The sequence below is a fragment of the Melopsittacus undulatus genome, chromosome 5 (genome assembly GCF_012275295.1).
Source record: "Melopsittacus undulatus isolate bMelUnd1 chromosome 5, bMelUnd1.mat.Z, whole genome shotgun sequence".
Lineage (NCBI taxonomy): Eukaryota > Metazoa > Chordata > Aves > Psittaciformes > Psittaculidae > Melopsittacus > Melopsittacus undulatus.
Window position 1 is genome coordinate 10,736,171 of NC_047531.1, and position 20,952 is coordinate 10,757,122.

The following is a 20,952-nucleotide window of genomic DNA, read 5'->3' on the forward strand; positions in this document are numbered from 1 at the left end:
GTAAACATCACTGAAAACAGGGAGGAAATAAAAACTGACAAGCAGGAAAGAAAAAGCCAGACAAATAAACAAGCCAACAATCCACCTTTTTGACTTTTAATGTATTTTGTAGCAAGGTTCAGAGGCACATTGCATGACAATATAACTAGATGTACAGAGCACCTCAGAAATGCTGTCTTTATCATTGGCATTACAGGAAGAGCGTGCTACTAGGCACTACCAAATTAATATAGCTTTCTTCTTTACAGCACGATAATCATATGCAGGTTTTTTCTTACTTGTGGTGCTTTCTCTGTCTTACCATTGATATATAACCTGCTACAAGAAATGCATCTAATTTTACAGCCCAAGGGAGTAACAGAACCAAACAGGCTGTGAATTCCTTACCTACAGTGATTTATGTCTGGAGTTTGCTCTATGACTTTGTACTGCAGCAGGTATTCCACCCCAACGAGTATTTTATCAAGTTGCAATTTTTTCTGTCAGAGCAGTTCTTTATACAAATTAGGTTCTTTCAGGTTCCTTTCAGATATGTGTGTATATGTACCGATATACATATGTATGTTAATACGTACAGACATAGATTTATGTGTTTATATATAGTGAATTTACCAATTTGCTACTTTAGAGTTCCAAGAGAAACTTATTATAAGTTCTGGTGTCTCTTCAGATTTTAATATATTCCGTAGAGTTTCTTCCCAAATAATACCTGTTAGATCAAAGGTATGTACTATGCATATAACAGTGTGTTTGTATACCGATGACTGCAGTGACTATACAGGTACAGTGATGGATGACATTGCAGTGCTGAGGCAGTTGGTCTGCTGTTCAGGACCCCAGGATTTTTTTGTTCTTATTTAAATCATAGAAATAACATCATAGGCACTTCGAAAGGAAAGATGTAAGCCAATATAACCTTCTTTGTAACTCCACTCACAGCTGTGCAGAGAAACCTCATGCTAATTCTGTTGTTTAAACATTTCAAGCAGGTTTTATGAAGGAGAAAACAAAGAAATTTGCCAAAATGCATTGCTGTTTTAAGAAACTTTTAAATCTAACCCACTACTGGCAGAAGTGAATAGCAGTGTATTAAGATTGTGGAAAAATGATGCTGAATTTAACTCGTGTTTCTCTTTGCCTTATTGACAGATATCGATGAATGTGCTGAAGGACGACATTACTGTCGTGAGAATACCATGTGTGTAAATACTCCAGGATCCTTCATGTGCATCTGCAAAACTGGGTATATACGCATTGATGATTATTCATGTACAGGTAAGAGCTGTACATTTGTGAAAGGAAATAACAAGATGATGGTATATACAAGCACTGATGAGATTCTTCTAAAGTTAATCTTTGTTAAGAGTTACAGAATGTCTACATGAAATGTTAAACAGTATAAACACCAAAATAATTACAAGGATACAGTGCACTGCAACATGCTAATATGTTGTACTGTTTGCCTGAAATTGTAAGGCTGTCTGGATGGTCCTGTATATCTGCATGGTTTTGGCTGCTGATGGAAAAGGTGAAGGAAGGAGGGGTCTGAAGGGAAAAATAAGAAAGCAAAAATAGTGCAATGAGTTACTGAGTTTTCATGTGTTACACCAGTATAACTTCACTTGGAATAACTTCACTCTTCTGCAAACTTTTGATGGTGTTCAATTTGATACATATTAGAAATGGCTGTTTCCTCATTTTGAACTGGCACTGGGGAGGCTCCCCAACTGAATCCTGAGTTCAGAGAGCAGGAGCTCTGCCTGCCTTGAGCCTCCTTACAACATGGTCAGACTTATCTCTGGATCTCTCCTTTTTGTTCTGCTGCCAGTGGATGCTGTAGAGGAGGTGTTGGTTTCATACTGATTTTCTGTCTTCTAGTCTTCTTTTATTGCAAGATATTGTAGGGTTATGATATGAATGCTGGACATTTAAAGCAGCCTTCCTTATCAGAGCCAGACTGACTGTATGTGTTCCTAGAAGGAATGTGTTTTTTCCTACTAGACAGATAAAGCAAATGTGATTCAAAGATGTGGCACATTCAGTGAAGACAAATATATGTGAACAAAATAATGCCACTAATTTGTGTGCACAGGGGAATGAATTAGCTCTTTCTATAAGAGGATATATTTATTCAGTAAAACTTGCTTGGAGTTCACATTATCAGTGAAGCTGGTTATAAATGAATGAGTGTATTCAGAATGTGGAGACAGCACTGTGAAGTTAATTTCTAAATTTATTTAATTTTGTTCATTATGTCTTGGCATTTTTGAGCTTCAATGGTATGTCTTGCTACAGAAACAGCTGCTTCATAAGCCGGCATAATTTGCTTGCCCAAACATGCACAGCACTTGGGGAGATGGATTTGAAACCACATTATATGTGATTTGTGTGCCTACTGTGTTACCTGTACTTGACATTCACCTCATATACGCTGGTGAGCACTATTTTCCTGCAGTCCAGTTCTTGAAGGACCAAGTTATCGGCTGCTTGCAACCAGTATCTTTCTGGTCACTTTACTCTCAGCTGAGTAAAGCAATTGTTTCACTACTTATTGAGTGCGAATGTTGGGATTATTTTGGGACTGACTTTATCTAAATCACTGGGATACTTTCTCTGCTTTGCTTCCCTTAACTTGCTGTTCTGATTGAACTCTGGAAATGATAAACCATGGCAAGCAACTTCACAGGGGCATTTGGTGCCTATAAATAAGGGTATTTAATGCTACTCTGCACATTGCATTTCTTTTATTTGCTGGAAGGTACTGTTGTGAAATTCAGTATAGTTCAGAAGATCTGGACAGTCAAACTGGTGCAAAACTTGATGGAAATCAATTACAGATCTCACATTGCAAACTGAGTTTGGCTTCACATTTGTAAATAATAGTTTCCTGTGAAATCAGCCTGATGGGTGACAAATTATTTCTTTTCCAGCTTTCCCTTCATTAAGGTGGGAAAAGTAAATGCAAAAGGCAGCAAAATAGATTAAATAGTTTCATAAGATTTCAATCTTAAGACTCATTAGGCCAGAAGAGCTGTAAATTATGCAGTCACTTTCTGTATGTCTGAGCAATACCATTCACTGTCATTTGGGACATGGAGCTTTTCTGGAGTTAAACTACAGTGAATTTTGGACACTGAGGGGCATGGAGTGCCTGTTGGTTGGTAGCATTTCCACGAATGGCAACCTCACATCAGTGTATAAGTCACAAAATAATAGGGTTTTTTTCTCTGGTTCTGTGACTAATGTAAGTACCTCTGGTGGAGGCACTGGTCAGTTATTGAAGTGTAAGTAGACTTATGAGACGCTTGTATGACATTTCCACTGAACAACTAGTGAGTGAAAGGTCAATTATGTTTTAAAAATCAAAGGAAACACAGTATACATTTAAACTCATGTGCTTTGATTAGTAAATGGCATTTTGTGCTTGTTTTAATATGTCTGAGTGACACTGAGAACATTTACCTTATAGCACTTGTATTAAAACAGGTGGCAAGTGTATATATCTGTACAGGAGACTGCCATAGGTTTTTCATCCCTCAGCATATGCTTTGCTCTTTGCTGGTTTTGCCATCTATTAAGGCTTCTGAGCTTGGAAAATTCCATGTGCATTCCATGCCCAGATAGAAATCAAAGAGGTAAAGTGAGAACCAGTAGGGAGAGTATGTCAGTGTGGCTGTTAGCAGAGTCTATGGAAGTTTTGAACTACAAGGTTGCTTAGCATTGTCTCTGTTGAAGAAACTTGCTCTGTTCTGAGAACCAGCAAAAAGTTCTGTGCAGTAGAAACACTGACCGTGTTTACAGAACATTGCTGGGAAAAGTGTATGTTAATAAATCAATGCAAAATAAGAATGGAGCTGTTGGAGCAAGTCTAGAGGAGGGCTGTGAGGATGATAAGGGTGCTGGAACACCTCCTGTACAAAGACAGGCTGAGTAAATTGGGGCTGTTCGGCCTGGAGAAGACTGCGTGGAGACCTCCAGTATCCTAAGGCAACCTAAAAAGGTGCCACAGAGGGATTCTTCATCAGGGACTGTAGTTATAAGACAAGGGATAATGGGTTCAAACTTAAACTGGGGAAGTTCAGGTTAGATATGGGGAAAAAGTTCTTTACTGTTAGGGTGGTGAGGCACTGGAATTGGTTATGCAAGGAAGCTGTGAATGCTCCATCCGTGACAGTGTTCAAGGCCAGGTTGGACAGAGCCTTGGGTGATATTGTTTAGTGTGAGGTGTCCCTGCCCATGGCAGGGGGGTTGGAACTGGATGGTCTTAAAGTCCTTTCCAACCCAAACCATTCCATAATTCTAAGAAAATAACAGTGGGAGGGAGTATGATGCTAATGACAGTACTTTGCTGTCCTGCAGTCAGACCTTGACTGTTATGCTTGGGTATAGCTGAGTTTCTATACTCATGATTTTTATCTTACAGCATGCTGTGGTATTTTAAGGCAAGTGTTTTACAAGAAAAATCCATTATACTTCCCTTTATTGTCTTTTTTTGTTTGTCTGTTTGTGAGTTTGTTTCTAATTGAAGTGGAGCCTTAATGACTTTCAGCTAGAAATGGTACCTAGGACTTGAGAAAGATAAGTATTTTCCAAATAGAGAATCAAGGCAGTGAAGTGTGTTTAGGGATCTCAGCCTCTCTCAGGCAACTTTGCTCTATCAGTTTAATCTGCCTTTCATGATTTTAGAGAGCAGCAAGTAGAAATCTTTGCACTTTGAGAATCAAGATACCACTTGTCCATGCCCACCATGCCTCACTGTTCATTGCGAGCTCACAGCATATTCACTACAGCTGGGAATTGTTTTGGTTAAGCTCAATTTTCTTGCTATCACGGTGCTAGTTCTTGAAGTTAAGGGCATAAACCAAGCCTTTTTGTCTAGCACGAAAGCAAGAGAGTAAGGAGAAAAGCAATCATGATAGACCAAAGAAACAAAGCTCTGCAAATTAAGGTGATATTTTCGAAAGGGTTTGTGAAGAATACCCTGTTTAAGTTGGCATGTCTGTGAAAATAAGGCTGTGCACTGTCTGTAACAGAATTTTCTGGGATTTTCATATCCTTTTCCTTTTTTTTTTTCTGTTCTAATAATTGGATTTATTGTAAAAGCTGCACAGAATAGTTGATGTATTCCATAGTCCGTAGAAAAACCCGGTGTTTACATCTGGCAAAACTGAAAAGTGGGAAGGATGTCTGCACAAGTCATGGTATTTTAAAACCAATTTAAACACTGATATGCAAAATATGTTTACATTTATACCATTGGATAGATTCTGTTTCAAGTAATCTGTGCAAGAAGTGGGTCTTGTAGGACCTAACTTGCATTGTTCTTTTCTGTTTTCCTCAAGATATCTGGAAGCATCAGCTTTGATAGCATCAGTTTTCAGCTTCTGCAGAAGGGTTCTGTAAAGATGCCTCTGGCCAAGTACTCATGAGAACCACACTGCAGAAGCCTCACAGGGACATCTCTTGTGTGCAGAGGCAATCCTGAGTATTTTAGGGGCACTTTTCCATGGCAGACATGCCACAAAAACTACTGAAGGCTCCTCACACAATTGGTGTGGTTATATAGTATGCAATTCTGTTCAAGTCTCTCGGTACTCATGTACTTTGTTTGTTGTCCAATGCACTTTGTTTGTTGCCAGTGTTTGGAACTAAATTTGGGTATTCAACCCTTTTTTGCCTTCTGCAGAATTTAAAGCTCTTGACAAGCCTCTGTTTGCCTCATTGACAGTTCTGGGTTTAATTTGCTGGCTGAAATATCAATGAATCTGAAGAAGAGGGAGATTTTTAATCCAGTTCAGGAGTAACAAGAATAAGGCAAACAAGGAAAAAGTGACCCTGAGTGTTACTAAATGTTAAATTTTTAAAATGTGTTTTAGGTCACACTGTTCTTTGCTATGCTGTGTAATCAAGTCCAGTTATGGAACCATAGCTGTGCATAAAATAACTGACTTACTGTAAGCTAGACCAGAATCTCTGGAAGCGCATCCTTGGGAATGCTAGTAAGCAGCAAAAAAATGGTCTGGGGCTTGGCAGTAATATGTCATTGTTTGCACAGGATAGCTGAAGCACAAGAAAGAGATGTTGAAAAATCATACCTGAACCTTGATTAGGCAGGTTATGATGTGAGTGATATCCACACAGTTTGCTGGCAGACTAATGTAAAATGTCTTATTGTTCCATTCTATGCACACATATATAATTTAGCAGTCATTGATCAAAATAGAAAAGAGACATAAAATCAGTGACATTGAGGAGTTTTTCTCTTGTACGAGACATTTCAAAAGAAATCTGTGCTATCTATCTGTGTCAGAGTCCTGGGCACAAAAGACTGATTTAGACAGCATATAGTTGCTTCCAAAGCAGCTCCAGTCTGTTTCTTCTTGGCATGTTTATTGCAAGGCTTACAATAGATCTGAATGACTTTTATATTTTCACAACAAAGGATGTAATGAAGACATCAATTTCAGATTTTGTTATTTGTATTCATCTTGGGAGCACAATTCACAGGGTTAGATTGAGTTAGTCACAACCATATTTACACAGAATTCCATTCGTGACTGATTTTTGTGTTCAGAAATCAATCATAGGTATGAGAAGGGGAGATGAGTCCTAATCTACACCCATATGCCAGATGGGTGCACAAACTGCAAATTAAAGGCATAAAAAATATGCCCTGGGCTACCATGCTTTCCCTGCATTGGTATCATCTCATTCCCCTTCCACTTTGCTTCACAGAACTTGAAATGTAATGGTGTTTAGCTGAAGGAAGGGAGGCAGAAAAAGGCATGAGTCTCTGCTGGGGTAGTTTTCTATGTGTAGCATTTTGCCACACCATCACTGTTAGATATGATTAAATCTGAATGTCTTAGTATTTTTCTGGTATAGTAACACTTACGTGCTTCCTCTGCCTGGGGTTACAAAAATGCATGGGCTGTTTCCCTGGCTGGAGAACAGAGTTTTCCTTCTAGACTCAAGGATGTAGCCAGTGTTCCCTCCAGTCTTTCAGGCTGCTGTGTAATCCACAGCTGGTAGCAGAGCTCTGAACAGCACAATACATACCCTTTCCTGCACCATTTTATAATGGGTTTTTTTAACTGAAAAGGGAGAAGTTAGAAAATGAGAGATGAGAACTCTTTTTTTCTCACACTTGCTATAACAGTGAGGAATTCTGATTAGCACAGTGGATGGTTAATCACATTTAGGCTGAGTAAATCACATTTAGGCTGTTTTAAGTTTCCTGCCTTGGGACCACTCACCCATCTAAGTAACCCATTATAAATGGAACAGAAGAAAGACCCTGTGAGATTTAGTGCATCATCCCTAGATCATATTAAGATGCATGCTGTGGGCTGGAGGAGCCATGGATTTTCTGAGCCCCCAATGATTTTTTAAGCTGTTTCTGTGCAAGCTCATGGGACACCTTCAGTGTAAAAATGATAGAAGTGCTGGTGATGTGCTCAGCCTCTCCTGTGGGTGGGAGTACCAAAGTGATGTGGGGAAGGTAACGCAGCTCATGTTAACCACCTAGAGAATTCCTCCCCAGAGGCTGTTATATGTTTAACATTTAATGGAACTGGAGAGGGAGGTGTTGGGCTCTCTGTAAGTATCCTGGGATGGTGTCTTCAGTTGACTCTCCCTGTGCATGTGGCCTAGGTAGGATGGTAAACGACTGAATGTAAAATGGACATATGAAGCATGGACTGCCTTAGTGTATAAACCAGATTCTTTGAGTTGATGTTTTTATGTGCTGTCATCTGTGAAGCTTAGTAAATTATCCATTCTGTATTTCTGTTTTAAATTGTTTTTCTCTCATATTTTAGTTTGAGAGAGGAGTGATCTACAGCTATGTACCCTGACAGCACTGAGGTTTTACAATTGCACTGTACTTTGGCAGGAAATACGTGTGAATTCTTAACTGATTAATTATTAAAAGCATATCAGGCATGTTGCAGATCATGGCCTACTTCTTCCACGCATGGCCCAGCCACGTGAGTAGACATGTCCATCCCCATGGCAGTGCTGAGACCACCCCCATGTGCAGAGCTAGGTGCTCACGTACATATTTTAATAGCATGCAGACTTTATATTTTTTTTCATAATTATTTTGCTGAATCTATTCCAGACAGTGTTGTCTTTTCTTTTTCACTTAAGCCAAGTCATGCTGGTTGTTTTTTTTTTACTACTGCTTGTTTTTAGAAAGAAATAGCTTAGAAGCCAAAGGAAATGGCGAAATAGGTGGAGAATCTAAGTCTGTGAGGCTGTTATTGTGTGTAACAATCTGGTACCATCACGTTTGTGCTCCTGGGTTTGTTTTCTGGCTTTTAAAGAAAATTGAGGAGAATATTCCTATAGCGTACTATGACTGTGGTGGGAATATTTACAGGGTTTGTTCTTCAGAGTCTAAATAGGTGGGGGGATGAAGTACTCCTTTAGAAGTAAAAGGACTGAGTGGAACAGATGAATGGTTTTTGTCTTTACTTTTTTGACCTTGCCATGTGGAAGACCTACTCAAAGCAACAAAAGATATGTTGAACTCACTGGGCTTTAACTAGGTGTTTCTAGCTGGACCTTGCTAGGCCTCCCTCTTCCTCTGCCCTGGCCCATCTAAGTTGTTATGAGTATCAGAGATTTTTTCTCACACTTTTCTGAAAATGGTGTCAATGCATTTAGCAACATTTAATTTCTTCTCTTTTTTTAGCAGTAGCCTCTCACTGTATTCTACAGTCTCACCATAAACTGAAGTCTAATAATTACTTCCACATAAATTACCAGGAAGCATGGTGGTAGCAAGTTGAGTGACACCTCAAATGTTAGTTCTTCGGAATACTGGCAGCTCTGAATATTTTTCAAATGAAATTAAACCACAAATCTGTTGCAAATTGGAAGGAATTCCAAGATCAACATTAAAATAATTAAGAGTCTGGGGAGATTGACTTGACATATGGGAAAGGTTTAAGGAGAAAACTACACATTAGCTGCATAATGATGATGAATGTGCAAAAAGCAGGAATTATGATTACAATATTAATTCATAATGACTTGGCAGTTTCAATAGTGATGGGGAAAATGCAGGGGAAAGGCCTGCACTGCTGCAGGTCAGTGCCCAGTACTTTCTGACGTTAGCTTTTCACATCTGACACGTAGTTTTTGCTCTTTAATGACACTGCGGGATGACTGAAACAAATTCACATCAACATAATGCATAGAAAACAGATAGTCACATTTTCCCATTCAGCACTCATATACCAGATACTCTCTCACGTATACTTGGCTTTTTTTCCTATGCAGCTTTAAATGTTTCCTTACTTTGATTTTCTAACAAGCCACATCATTGTGATTTACTTTAAATTTGCTTTGCCCACAGCAATCAAACTTACCTCCTCTTCTGTTTGGTTTCATCATTGTAGATAGTCACGGCTTATAAATAACCTATTGTCCTGGGTTTAGCAGGTGCAGTCAATTTTTCTCCTTCTTAGTAGCTGGTGCAGTGCTGTGTTTTGACTTTCAGCCTGGGAACAGAGCTGATAACACTGATGTTTTTAGTTGCTGCTCAGTAATGTTTACTCTGACCAAGGACTTTGTGAGTCTCATGCTCTGCCAGGGAGGAGGGGGGGCTGGGAGGAAGCAGAGACAGGACACCTGACCCAAGCTAGCCAAAGAGGTGTTCCATACCACAGCACGTCATGCCCGGGGAGGTAACTGGGAGTTACCTGGAAGGGCACGCTCTTCTTCTGGGTCGGGCTCGTTTCGGCAGGTGGTATCGTATTCTCTCCCCTTGTTATTTCCCTTACCATTATTATTATTGGTGGCAGCAGCAGTGGTTTGTGTTATATCTTAGTTACTGGACAGCTCTTATCTCAACCCGTGGGAGTTACATTCTTTTCATTCTCCTCCCCATCCCTCTGGGGGGGGGGGGGGAGGAAAGGAAAGAAAGGGGGGGGTGAGAAAGAGACTGTGTGGTTGTGTTTACACATGACACCTACACATTTGCTTGGATTTTAGCTAATGCCACTGCAGCGTCCCCACTTAAGAAAAATATCTGTTGGTTTGGTGTTCGGATAAGCCTTGATACATTGTAGGATTTTTGACTGTATGTGTATGAAGAAGGATTTTAAAGAAACATCTCTGGAACACTTCTATCCCCATGCTGGTGCTGGGCCAGGAGATGATGGGCTAATGTTGTTCTCCAGAGAGTGAGAAACTTTTATTTTAGAACTTTCTCCACTCTTTTTGAACATGAAGTGTTAAAAGTATAGTGATACTCTTCAGTAGAAATTGAGGTTACCTGTAGGGGCTTCTTTTCTCTTCTCTTCTCTTCTCTTCTCTTCTCTTCTCTTCTCTTCTCTTCTCTTCTCTTCTCTTCTCTTCCCCTTCCCCTTCCCCTTCCCCTTCCCCTTCCCCTTCCCCTTCCCCTTCCCCTTCCCCTTCCCCTTCCCCTTCCCCTTCCCCTTCCCCTTCCCCTTCCCCTTCCCCTTCCCCTTCCCCTTCCCCTTCCCTTCTCTCTGCATCTTTGAAAGAATCAGTATTAGTTGTGTACATCTTATAAAAAGATCTGCTTTATATGTGTCAGTGCTCAGTTTTCACTATCCTATTAGCCAGGGAATAAACTCATATCCGTTTGGATTTTGTTTGTTTTTTTGTATAGTGACAGCCAAATAGCTACAGTTGAGTCTTGCCTCCTTTTCCTTCATTAACACTTTGTTTACAGTGTAAGTCTTCTGAGGATGCTTTTGAGGAAACAGAGGCAGTGTCTTTGCAATGCTAATGCAGCCCATCTTTATCCCTAGAGTGCAGATGCCCCCACTATGAGAACCACCAGTCTGTATCTGGATGGACTGGAAATACCAGTAGCAGGGACCTACTGAAATAATGCAACTCATATCCTTTATGATTCATATCCCCAGATTATCAGAGGGGTTGATGGCTGCCCAGTTGTTACTCTCTGCTTCTTGCAAGATACAGCTATTTTTAAGGGGGGGGGGAATATACTCCCTGTCACGTGTTTTTTTATTAACGTAGTACTCTGCCACACTTTGGATGAATGATTCTCTTGGCATCTAGAAACTCAGGTTCATATAAGTTCATTTGCCTGTTGGCTTCTGTGTAGATTTTGCTGGTTTGTTTTTAGCTTCTAAATCTGCCAGTTGTTTGAGACATCAACAGACTGAGAAATCTCCTTTTCCTGTCCTGTGTGGCAGAAGTGATGATTAGTAGCAGGGATGCTTGAGAAAAAGTTCTGTTGAATTGGTTGTGAGGATGCTGAAGGCAGAATCCATCTTTAATCCCTAGGGCACAGGCAAGGTAAAATTCCAGATTTGCAATGCATTCCTTTTAGATATTCAGGAGAGGTTAAACGATGGGCTCTGACGTGGGGGAGGAAACGGGTTTGCATCACTGTACACTGGTAGGATTCCAGCCAGCTTTGAAGTGTGGATATTTTACAATGTCATGTACTACTAGTTATTTTTGATCCAACTGTACATTTATGTTCCCACAAGTACGTTCTGAGAACTGAAAGGGAATGGCTCTCCTTATTTAAAATGAAGAATAAAATCTAGTTTACATGCAAGGAATGTGGTCTGTGTTGTAGCACCTGCACCACTCTCTTCTAAGAGTGGTATAGTTGCCTCAGATTCCATGGAGGAAAAGCTACTGTAAGACTGATGTAATTCAGAGTTAAATGAAGTCATCCAGCTTCTGTGTTTAAAGCTGCACGTTTGTCCTCAGTTAATTAACAGTATAAAATTGTCCTGCTTTTTCAGACACACAAGAGCATCCACAAGTCATCCTGAGAATAATAAGAGCTGGTAGCACTCATTTACATTGGTAAATGAGGCTACTTTAATAAGTGACTAAATATGGCCACAAGATGCAACTTTATTCAGCACTGCTGTATACCCTTTTCCCTTCACTGCTGCAAAGAAGGTAAAAAGAAAGTCTGTGACCTCAGATTAGTCATATGTTTATAGTATACTAGCTTTGTTATTTGAAAATACAGCAATGGGAGACATGATGACAATAAAAAAAGCTAATTTCTTCCTCTTTATTTCCCTTGACTTATTTTGTTGAATTCAGCAACATTTCAAGTTTTCCTCAAATTCTTCAGCTGGTACAACAGCTGAGTTCATTGACTATGCTTAAATATAGCCAGAATAATTGTACAGTGTAGTGCAAGGGACAGAGCTATAAGCAAGCGTGCTGACAGGGGCTTGTTTTAACATTGCTGGAGTGACATACTTGAGTAAGGAAATGTTTTAGTCAGCAAACCACCAGAGAAAACATGCAGTTCTGGATTTAGAATGATGTGGGCAAGATGAACCATCTGTCTTTTCCATCCCTGATTTTGATGACCCCTTCCCCAGTTATATTAGAAGTAATATGCATGAACATGAATTATCACACAGTGTAATCCAAACTCCACTGAGGCAATGGTGTCCAGCTATATTGTCAGGGTTAAGTCATAAACACCCCAGAAGCCAGCTTGAATGCAAAGAGCATTTCTAATTTAAAACCTTTTGGATTTTGATTTCTATTACTTGGCCCAGTTTCCATTCTGCTTTATAGTGTGTCAGCCTACATGAAGCTCTCAATCCTCTTTCAGGATAAATTCTTTCCAATATCCACTTTCTAGCTGTAAGATAATTCACAAAGCTAATAAAGGAATGATCATTCAGACTGAGCTTGTTGCTATGTGACTGCATGACTAAGATAACAACACAAGTCATTTTTATATATCTGCTATATCTTACACAACGGAACTCATTTATGCTTTATTTGGATTGAATCAGGTTATCTTTGCAACTTAGTTTGGAGGTTGTTTCAACTTGGAATGAGACCTTTTTTTTCCTAGAGGATACTTTTTAGGTTCTATTTCCTCCTTGGTTACAGACCTAGATCATGACAACTGTTCATCTGGCTATGAAATTATAGCAGGATTGATTTCTGAGCTGATCAAAATCTAACACATTTTTAAAGGGTCCTTGGTAGAATATGATTTGACTTGTTAAACAGCAAATGCATTCCTTTGACAAAATCTTCAATATTGGATGCCTAATTCTTTTACAGAAATATTTCTTTTAATATATATGTATTTGATGTATGTGTGTATATATCTATGTCTGTCAATGCATTATAGAGCTGGAGTACCTATTTGCTTTCATAACAGAGGATGATGAAAGGTATTATATCAAAACCAGGTGTTTAACTATTTTGTGTTTCTGCAGTTTCTGTATACTGTTTAAAATCTGTTGACATCAGAATTGATTATTTTGTTTTACAAGGAATATATTTTGCCTTGTTAGCATGATGAGGAGTTTTTCAATATATAAAAGAATGTGCAGGTATCAACGAGAATATACTCAGTTTGAAACAGTAACTCAGAATGAGAACCTTCTTTTATAGGAATTCTGAAATGACAGTATTTTCAAACATTAACATTACTTAATATTTATCTGGCAGTATTTTGACAGTATACCTCCCATTTCTCAGTGTTCTGAACCCTTCTGCAGCTTCCAAGCACCCTGTGTCCCTTGACAACTTCTACAATGCAGTTATGTGCTGTGTCAGTACAATATGATTGGAAATTAGAGATGTACGTAGGGGTATAGCAAAATTAGCAGAGTATACTGTAAGAATAGACAATCTAACAGACCATACAGCACTGAATGAATTATTCATTTCAATAGCTAATTACATTGGCTCGTCAAGCTAGAATATTACTTAAGTTGACCCAGGAGGTGGAATTCTGTTTACACTTAAGACACCCCAATCTAGATGTCTTCATGTAAGTTCACATTGTAATAAACAGATGTCAGGGATTCAGCTGGACCCAGCTCAGTTGTCCATTTACAGGTTCTAGGCAGCAGTCATCATAGGATTAGCAGATCCAACACAGGTAAGCTTTTTGAGTTTTGCTGGGTGCAAGTGGAGTAATTTACCTCTTTCCATGGATCTGAGCACCTTATCTGTGCACAACTCGATCTAATGCTAGGTATCTAATTTGCACTTACTGAGTTCTGTAGGTTACACTGACCGATATGGGAACTTAGATGTCTATAGCCAGATCTGGTTGCCCAGTTATAGGTCTAGTATTGCCTTTTTAGATTCTGTGGTGTGTCCTAGTTGTTCTCCAACTGCTTTTATATTCTTCCCATAGAGCCTTTGCTGATGTCTTGAATATCCATGAGGTGCCAGGCTAGATGTGACTTCCTAGCTTGGTGCATGTTTATGCAGTGGAATCTTGCCTAGTAACACACACGTAGACACTGTATTTAGATATCTAAATCTGGAGCTGAATTACACTCAGAATTACTAGCAGCCAAACAGATGTAGTTTTTCTTTGTAAGAGCTAGTATAAGAAACTGAATATTACATGGGGTATTATCTGGTTAAAACTTCATCTGTTCATCCCAATACTGGGTGGTAGTTGTTGACTGTGGGAATGGTAGTGAGAGGATGGCTGGTATTAGCTGCAACATGACAGCCTTTCATAGCTGGACCTTCCCTGGCCCATCTTTCTGTGGATGATCTATGAAAGATAGGTTGCAAAGATCAGGAAACCCAGTGTGTAACCTTGAAGACAGTTTCTTTGAAGTTGCAAGGATCTTCCTGGCTCAGGAGATGGGAATCTGCTGCTGACTCATTGAGCAAGCCAGAAATTAAGAAAGTTGGATGTGTCACATCCATCATGTCTAAGCCAGCTGGTGATTGCCTCATGCGAGGAGAGTATAGCCTGTTCTCAGAGGGGCTCCAGTCAAGGTCAGTGAGAGACTGGATCTACTCTATTAAGCAAGTTTTTAAAAAGCAACAGTGGAGTTATTTAAGGTTATGTGGTCGTGCTGTAGTGAAGTCAGCAGTTTTCTACACATTCACAGCTTTCCAGTATCTGAAGGGGGGCTATAGGGATGCTGTTGATAGACTCTTCGTTAGGGACTGTAGTGACAGGACAAGGGGTAATGGGTTAGAACTTAAACAGGGGAAGTTTAGATTGGATATAAGGAAGAAATTCTTTACTGTAAGGGTGGTGAGGTACTGGAATGGGTTGCCCAGTGAAGCTGTGAATGTTCCATCCCTGGCAGTGTTCAAGGCCAGGTTGGACAAAGCCTTGGGTGACATGGTTTGGTGTGAGGTGTCCCTGCCCATGGCAGGGGGGTTGGAACTAGGTGATCTAAGGTCCTTTCCAACCCTAACTGTTCTATGATGCTATGATTCTATAAAATCAAGATGACTATAGCCATGGTATAAATTAGACAGGTTTTAAGGGTAGATACAGTTGACACTATATGGTTATAATGTCTGTTTGCATTCTGTTGTTGAAAAGAAATCCAAACTCAACATAACATGGGTGAAGAAAAGGCAGAGGATAAAAGAGAGAACTGTCCTCATTTGTAAGAGGAGACAAAGCATTTTTTAATTTTGCCCAGTACTTTAAAGCTTTCTCTTTAAATATTCTAGTTGCAAGATTTTTCTTTGAATGAATATGAAAGTTTCCTGTTTGGACAGATAAGAATCCCTGAATTATTTCATTTCAGACAATCTGTGAGCATGGAAACTTGTAATTCTTTATCCTTTGGTTCTCACTGCATGCCACATGGCATGTGCAGTAGTCATTGACTCCTGAAACAACTTAGAAGTGTCATTTGTTTTTCATGAAATTTTTATAAGAGATTAAGCTGCTTTATGCTAAACGGCAAACTGTTTCTTTCACTCATGTTTTATACTGTCAGTCATTATAATTTAGTATTTGTCATCTTCTCTGACAAATCCTCCCTAGGTTTGTCTCTGCAATAAATCTTTATCAATAGGACTCCCTTTTGTCAGTCTTCTGAACTGATGACTCTTGACTTACAAAATCAGACAGAGTGCTTCTTCAAATAAGAAATTAATTTCTACAGCCAGAATAATTCAGAAGTAGCCTTATGAGTTGCAACCCTTTCTTCTGGGTGTGTGCTTGAGTAGTGCCTTTACTTCTGGTTTGAGTAGTGGACTTGCTTGCGGCATAAACCCCTTGACCATAGCAGGAGTTGCATCCTTGGTAGTTATCTGCTCATAGAATTATGCTGAAATCTGCCCTGAAATGCATTGGTGTACAAAGTAAACATATGGGTTTATCCACTTTGCTGACTCATCCGGTGCCTGTGTTCCTATGTGTAATCCCGAAGAAAGGCTTATCTTTTTAATTCCATATATAACTTCTGATTCATAGTGAAATGTGCTGATGATTCTGAAGCCAGTCTGTGGCCGGTCCTACACAGATGCACAGATGCATAACATGGAAGCTAAACTCATGCTTCTTCTGCCATTCTAATTTTGTCTAAAACTTGTTTCAGTTCCTGAATTTGCTCTGTCTGTGTTTGCCTGCTCATCTAACTGAATAAAGACAGAATAATTGACAGAATCTCTCTACAGCACTCAGAAAGAGTGGGCCAACAAGGAGGAACAGATAGCACCTACTGAAAAAATATATTGGGAACCCATCAGCATTCTGCTGATGCCCCAAGCAACACTGACCAAATCATCCTCTTTAATTTGAGAAGTCACATTGACACAAAGGGAAGCATTGCTGTCTACAGTGTGCTCCTGTGTAACATAATCCTAAAGTTCTTGGGTGAAATTTCCATTTAGTGAGTGAAGTTGCAGATTGTGAGGCAGTGTTTCTGAAAGTACTGTTTCTAGAAAGGATACATTATATTTTTCCTGAGGGCATTCTCAATATCCAGAACTGTTCTGTCTTGCCTTTTTTTTCTCCCTTTTTTAAGAAAACACCAGGGGTTTTGAGGCATCTTCAAGACTGAACTAGAAAACTGGAAACAGAAATTATTCCAAAGTGGTAATCAATTTACTTTCCTGAAATAAGTCCCCTTTGCAGTTTATGTAATCAGATGTCCAATAATTGAGGCCCTCCCCAGCAAATAACAAAAAACTTTGACATTCTTGATATTTCTCTTGAGATCCAGGAGCTCTGTTAACAAGTTTAGCAGTAAAACAGGAGGCTGCTCTACCTAAATGGTTTGTAGGAGTTTTTGTAGGAGTATTTTTTCTTCCTGAAAAGCTTCCAAATCATCTTAAAAAGACTGTATCTGTTTCCTACTGTCATTATATGCTGCAATCTTTTCACATCATCTTAGTATATTCTTAGGAAAAATGGTTGAAGGAATTGTATCTACTTTATATTTTAAAAGTAAAAGGTATGCTGGTTAACACTTGCACTCAAGTGGCTTGATTGGCTTATAACTCATTCTGCTCCAAATGAAAGATCACTGCTGTCTTTTGTAGGTGTTCTTTAAAATTGTCACAAGAAGACAATGAGAATAAAGTACCTTAATGTTTTATCACTTTTTTTTTTACCTCACATTTTGCTTTGGGAATGAGCATATTGTGAATGTCAATGTACTTATTTATTTGCAATTTATTCCTTCGTTTTACTTACCTGTTTAAATGTTTGCCTTCCAATATATTAATAAGAGAACTGTGAATTTAATTTAAATGGGGAACAGAGTTTCATTGTGAATACTTATTTTCTAATGCAAAATCATATTAGAGTGGTAGACTGTTTAATCATGCAATGAAAGATGAAGTTATACTATCCCAAATATCTGTTTTTGCAGATACTGAAACTAATTTGTAAATACTTGCTAAGTTAATGTCCAAGTCACATGGAAATGGAGATTTAGACTGGACTGACAAAGATAAGCAGCTCTGAGTCACACAGACCAATCACTAGGGAAAATATATTGTCAGCAACAGTAATTACAGCAGGTAATTGTGTCATTTACCCTGTTACAGACTAGTAAATGTGATGAGTTTGGAACCTGCCAGCTGTCACACAGTGCTAACTTTGATGTTCAGGGTTTGGAAACCTGTAACTGAATCCTTTAATTGATGGTGCAATTAAAAAAAAGAAGATAAAGGTTTCACAAAGTTCAAAGCGGGCAAGATGACAGTTATTTTTAACATAAGAGGACTGATTTCTGGAAAGGTGTGGGTCTATCAGGAGTAATCTGTTTTCATTTTTTCCTGTGTTTTTAATAAATCCAGAGTGTGCATATGCTTGATAGGAAGAATTTATTTCCTAGTTCCTAGCTCTTCAGAAGTGAAAATGGATATAGAATTCAACTTCTGTCTACATCATTTTAATGTTTGGGAGGTAAATAGACCATTGTAGGAATGGATATTCCAATCTGATTGAATACTCGGTGTTTACTCACTTACAGCACCTTCCATGGAGTGGGCTTCGTCTTAGTTTGAAGTCTTCCAAACTTTTTCACAGCATCTCAGCTTAATCCTGAATTTTTTGAAGAGGAGACGTGTAAAGAAGCTCTATTTTGGTGCTTGATGATTCATGTCCCCCAAAAATGTCAGATTTGGGAACACTGTGCTTTAAATGTTCCTTATAGCGGTAGTCAGTACTTAGGGGACCAGTACTGTTTAATATCTTCATCAGTGACATAGACAGTGGGATTGAGTGCATTGTCAGCAAGTTTGCAGATGACACAAAGCTGAGTGGTACAGCTGACATGCCCAAGGGACAAGATGCCATCCAGAGGGACTTGGACAGGCCCTAGAGGTGGGCCCATGGAAACCTCATGAGGTGCAATGGGGCCAAGTGCAGAGTGCTGCACTTGGGTCAGGACAGCCCCCGGTATCAATAGAGGCTGGGGGATGGAGGGACTGAGAGTAGCCCTGAGGAGAAAGACTTGGGGGGAACTGGGGGATGAATGATTGGACATGAGTGGGCAATGTGCACTTGCAGCCCAGAAGGCCAATTGTACCTTGGGCTATATCCAAAGGAGTGTGGCCAGCAGGTCAAGGAAAGTGATTCTGCCCCTCTCCTCTGCTCTGGTGAGACCCTCCCTGGAGAACTGTGTGCAGCTCTGGAGTCCTCAGTACAGAAAAGACGTGGACTTGTTGGAGAGGGTCCAAAGGAGGTCCCAAAATTGATCAGATGGATGGAGCACCTCTCCTGTGAGGAAAGGCTGAGAGCTGAGGTTATTCAGTCTGGAGAAGACTCCGGGAAAACCTTATGTGGCCTATCAGTTCTTAAAAGGGGCCTATGAGAAAGATGAAGGAGACTTTGTAGCAGGGCCTGTTGTGATACCATGAGGAGTGATGGTTTTAAACTGAGAGGGGGATTCAGGCTGGATGAGAGGAAGAAATCCTTTACAATGAGAGTGGCAAAATCCTGGTATAGGTTGCCCAGAGATGGTACATGCACCATTCCTGGAGATATTTAAGAAGAGGATGTATGTAGTTCTAGACAACCTGATCTAGATGATGTCTCTACTCATTGCTGGAGGGTTGGACTAGATGGGGGTCCCTTCCAAACTATTCTGCTATTCTGTGATTCTATAAAGGAAGTACGATTACAATTGTGAAATCATCCTTGGATGTCATGAGCATTAGGAATATGAAATATCTGGTTAGATTTTACTTTTTTTCTTAACTCTGTGGTTTGATTCTCTTTTCATATGAATATATGTTTTCTCAATTTTCTCATATTTTTCTCATATTTTCTCATCTTTCTTCCCAATTTTCTATTTTTCATATGAATATATTTCTTCTCAAATTCTCATAGTTTGAATATTTGAGACCTGAACAATAATGAAGAATTAATGTAATCTGTGGTTCTGGTTATTAGAGCAATTCATAGTGTTTTTAAACAGGACAGCTGGTTTGATGGCAGAATTTTTTAGATTTGTAAAGTTTACTAAAATGTGCTTGTGCAAATATTAATTTGTTATTATAAAATGCACATTAGTATCCATATATGTAAGTACAGAAATAATTATTTGTAAGCTCTGTTTACACCAGCGGTTGAACTGTGGCAGCAGAAGCATGGTGTGGGCTAGAATATCTACCCATGAAACAAGTTAGCCCTCCAGTGCTGAGTTTCATATCACGCAGGTGGGGAAAGGAAGATAAAAGCTAGTTTCATTGCATCTCCACTACTATGCTGTGCTGGCTTTTTAGAAGCAGCACAGATAGCTCTGCAAGTTGTCTCCTGACATCAAGGGCTATATCTAAACTGTAGAAGAAAGGAGGACTTCCTGGCTTCCAAGGATGCATATGTATGTTAGCTTTTCCCTGACACTATGCTATGGTGAGAACTGGCTGTACCATTCTCTCCAGGTGTGTTTGTTTCCAGGAAAGGTGGCTTAGGTGCAGTGTTTGTGAAGTGTACATTTGTGCTGTTTTGGTGTGCCTTCCTAAACTATCAGGGATGATGTGCCCTAGGGAAAATGAGGAGCATCATTAGAGATGGTATCAAGGCTGACCTAAGGGCAAAGAATCAGTATTCTTCTGCTTTACTGTCACTGAAGCATATCTTCGTCCCAGTTTTCAAGTAAAGAACCCTCTTCAAAATCAGATGAACAGCAACTAAGGAAGCCCTCCTCTCCCTATAGAGCTCAAGCACTACAGTTGTCTTATCAAAAATAGTACTGTTCTAGTTGATATCCAGTGAGTCATTTGAGTGTCTGTGTCACAGTACCGCAAGGGAAATAAGAGGAACCACCTCATGCATTAAGAAATCTCCCTGCTGCATAAGAGGACAGAAACTTTATTTGTTGCCCAGTACTTATGGTTAGGTAAATTGCTCCAGATTCCTGTGGATGAGAGCAACAGCAGCATTGCATCCATCACTGTGGTGCCTCTAATTTTCTTCATCTGGCAAGCACTGTCCTTGGTAATGGTGCTGTACGTTGTAACTGTGATTATCCCAGGAGCCCCTGGAATGAGCTGGCAAAACCTGGTCACGATGCTATCCCCAAAAGATTAGAAGAAAGGCAATAACTGTGTCTTAGAGGGCTTTGAGTATACCTGTATTTTATCAAACCAACTTTGGTTAGTACTTGATTCATGAGACATCTTTCTCCTGTCCCACTGTATATTCACCCTTCTGTTATCTCTGTGCTGAAAAACTGTTCAGAGGTGCTTTTGTAGAGCCCTCTGGTT

General features: G+C 39.5%; 1 protein-coding gene across 1 annotated transcript in view; it reads left to right on the forward strand.

Moving 5' to 3' along the window:
• NELL2 (neural EGFL like 2) overlaps positions 1 to 20,952 on the forward strand; it is a 166,270-nt gene that overhangs the window by 83,875 nt on the left and 61,443 nt on the right. The window contains exon 13 of the mRNA XM_034063122.1: positions 1,150 to 1,275. Coding sequence (XP_033919013.1) covers positions 1,150 to 1,275 — 126 coding nt within the window. The remainder of the gene's footprint in view (positions 1 to 1,149; positions 1,276 to 20,952) is intronic.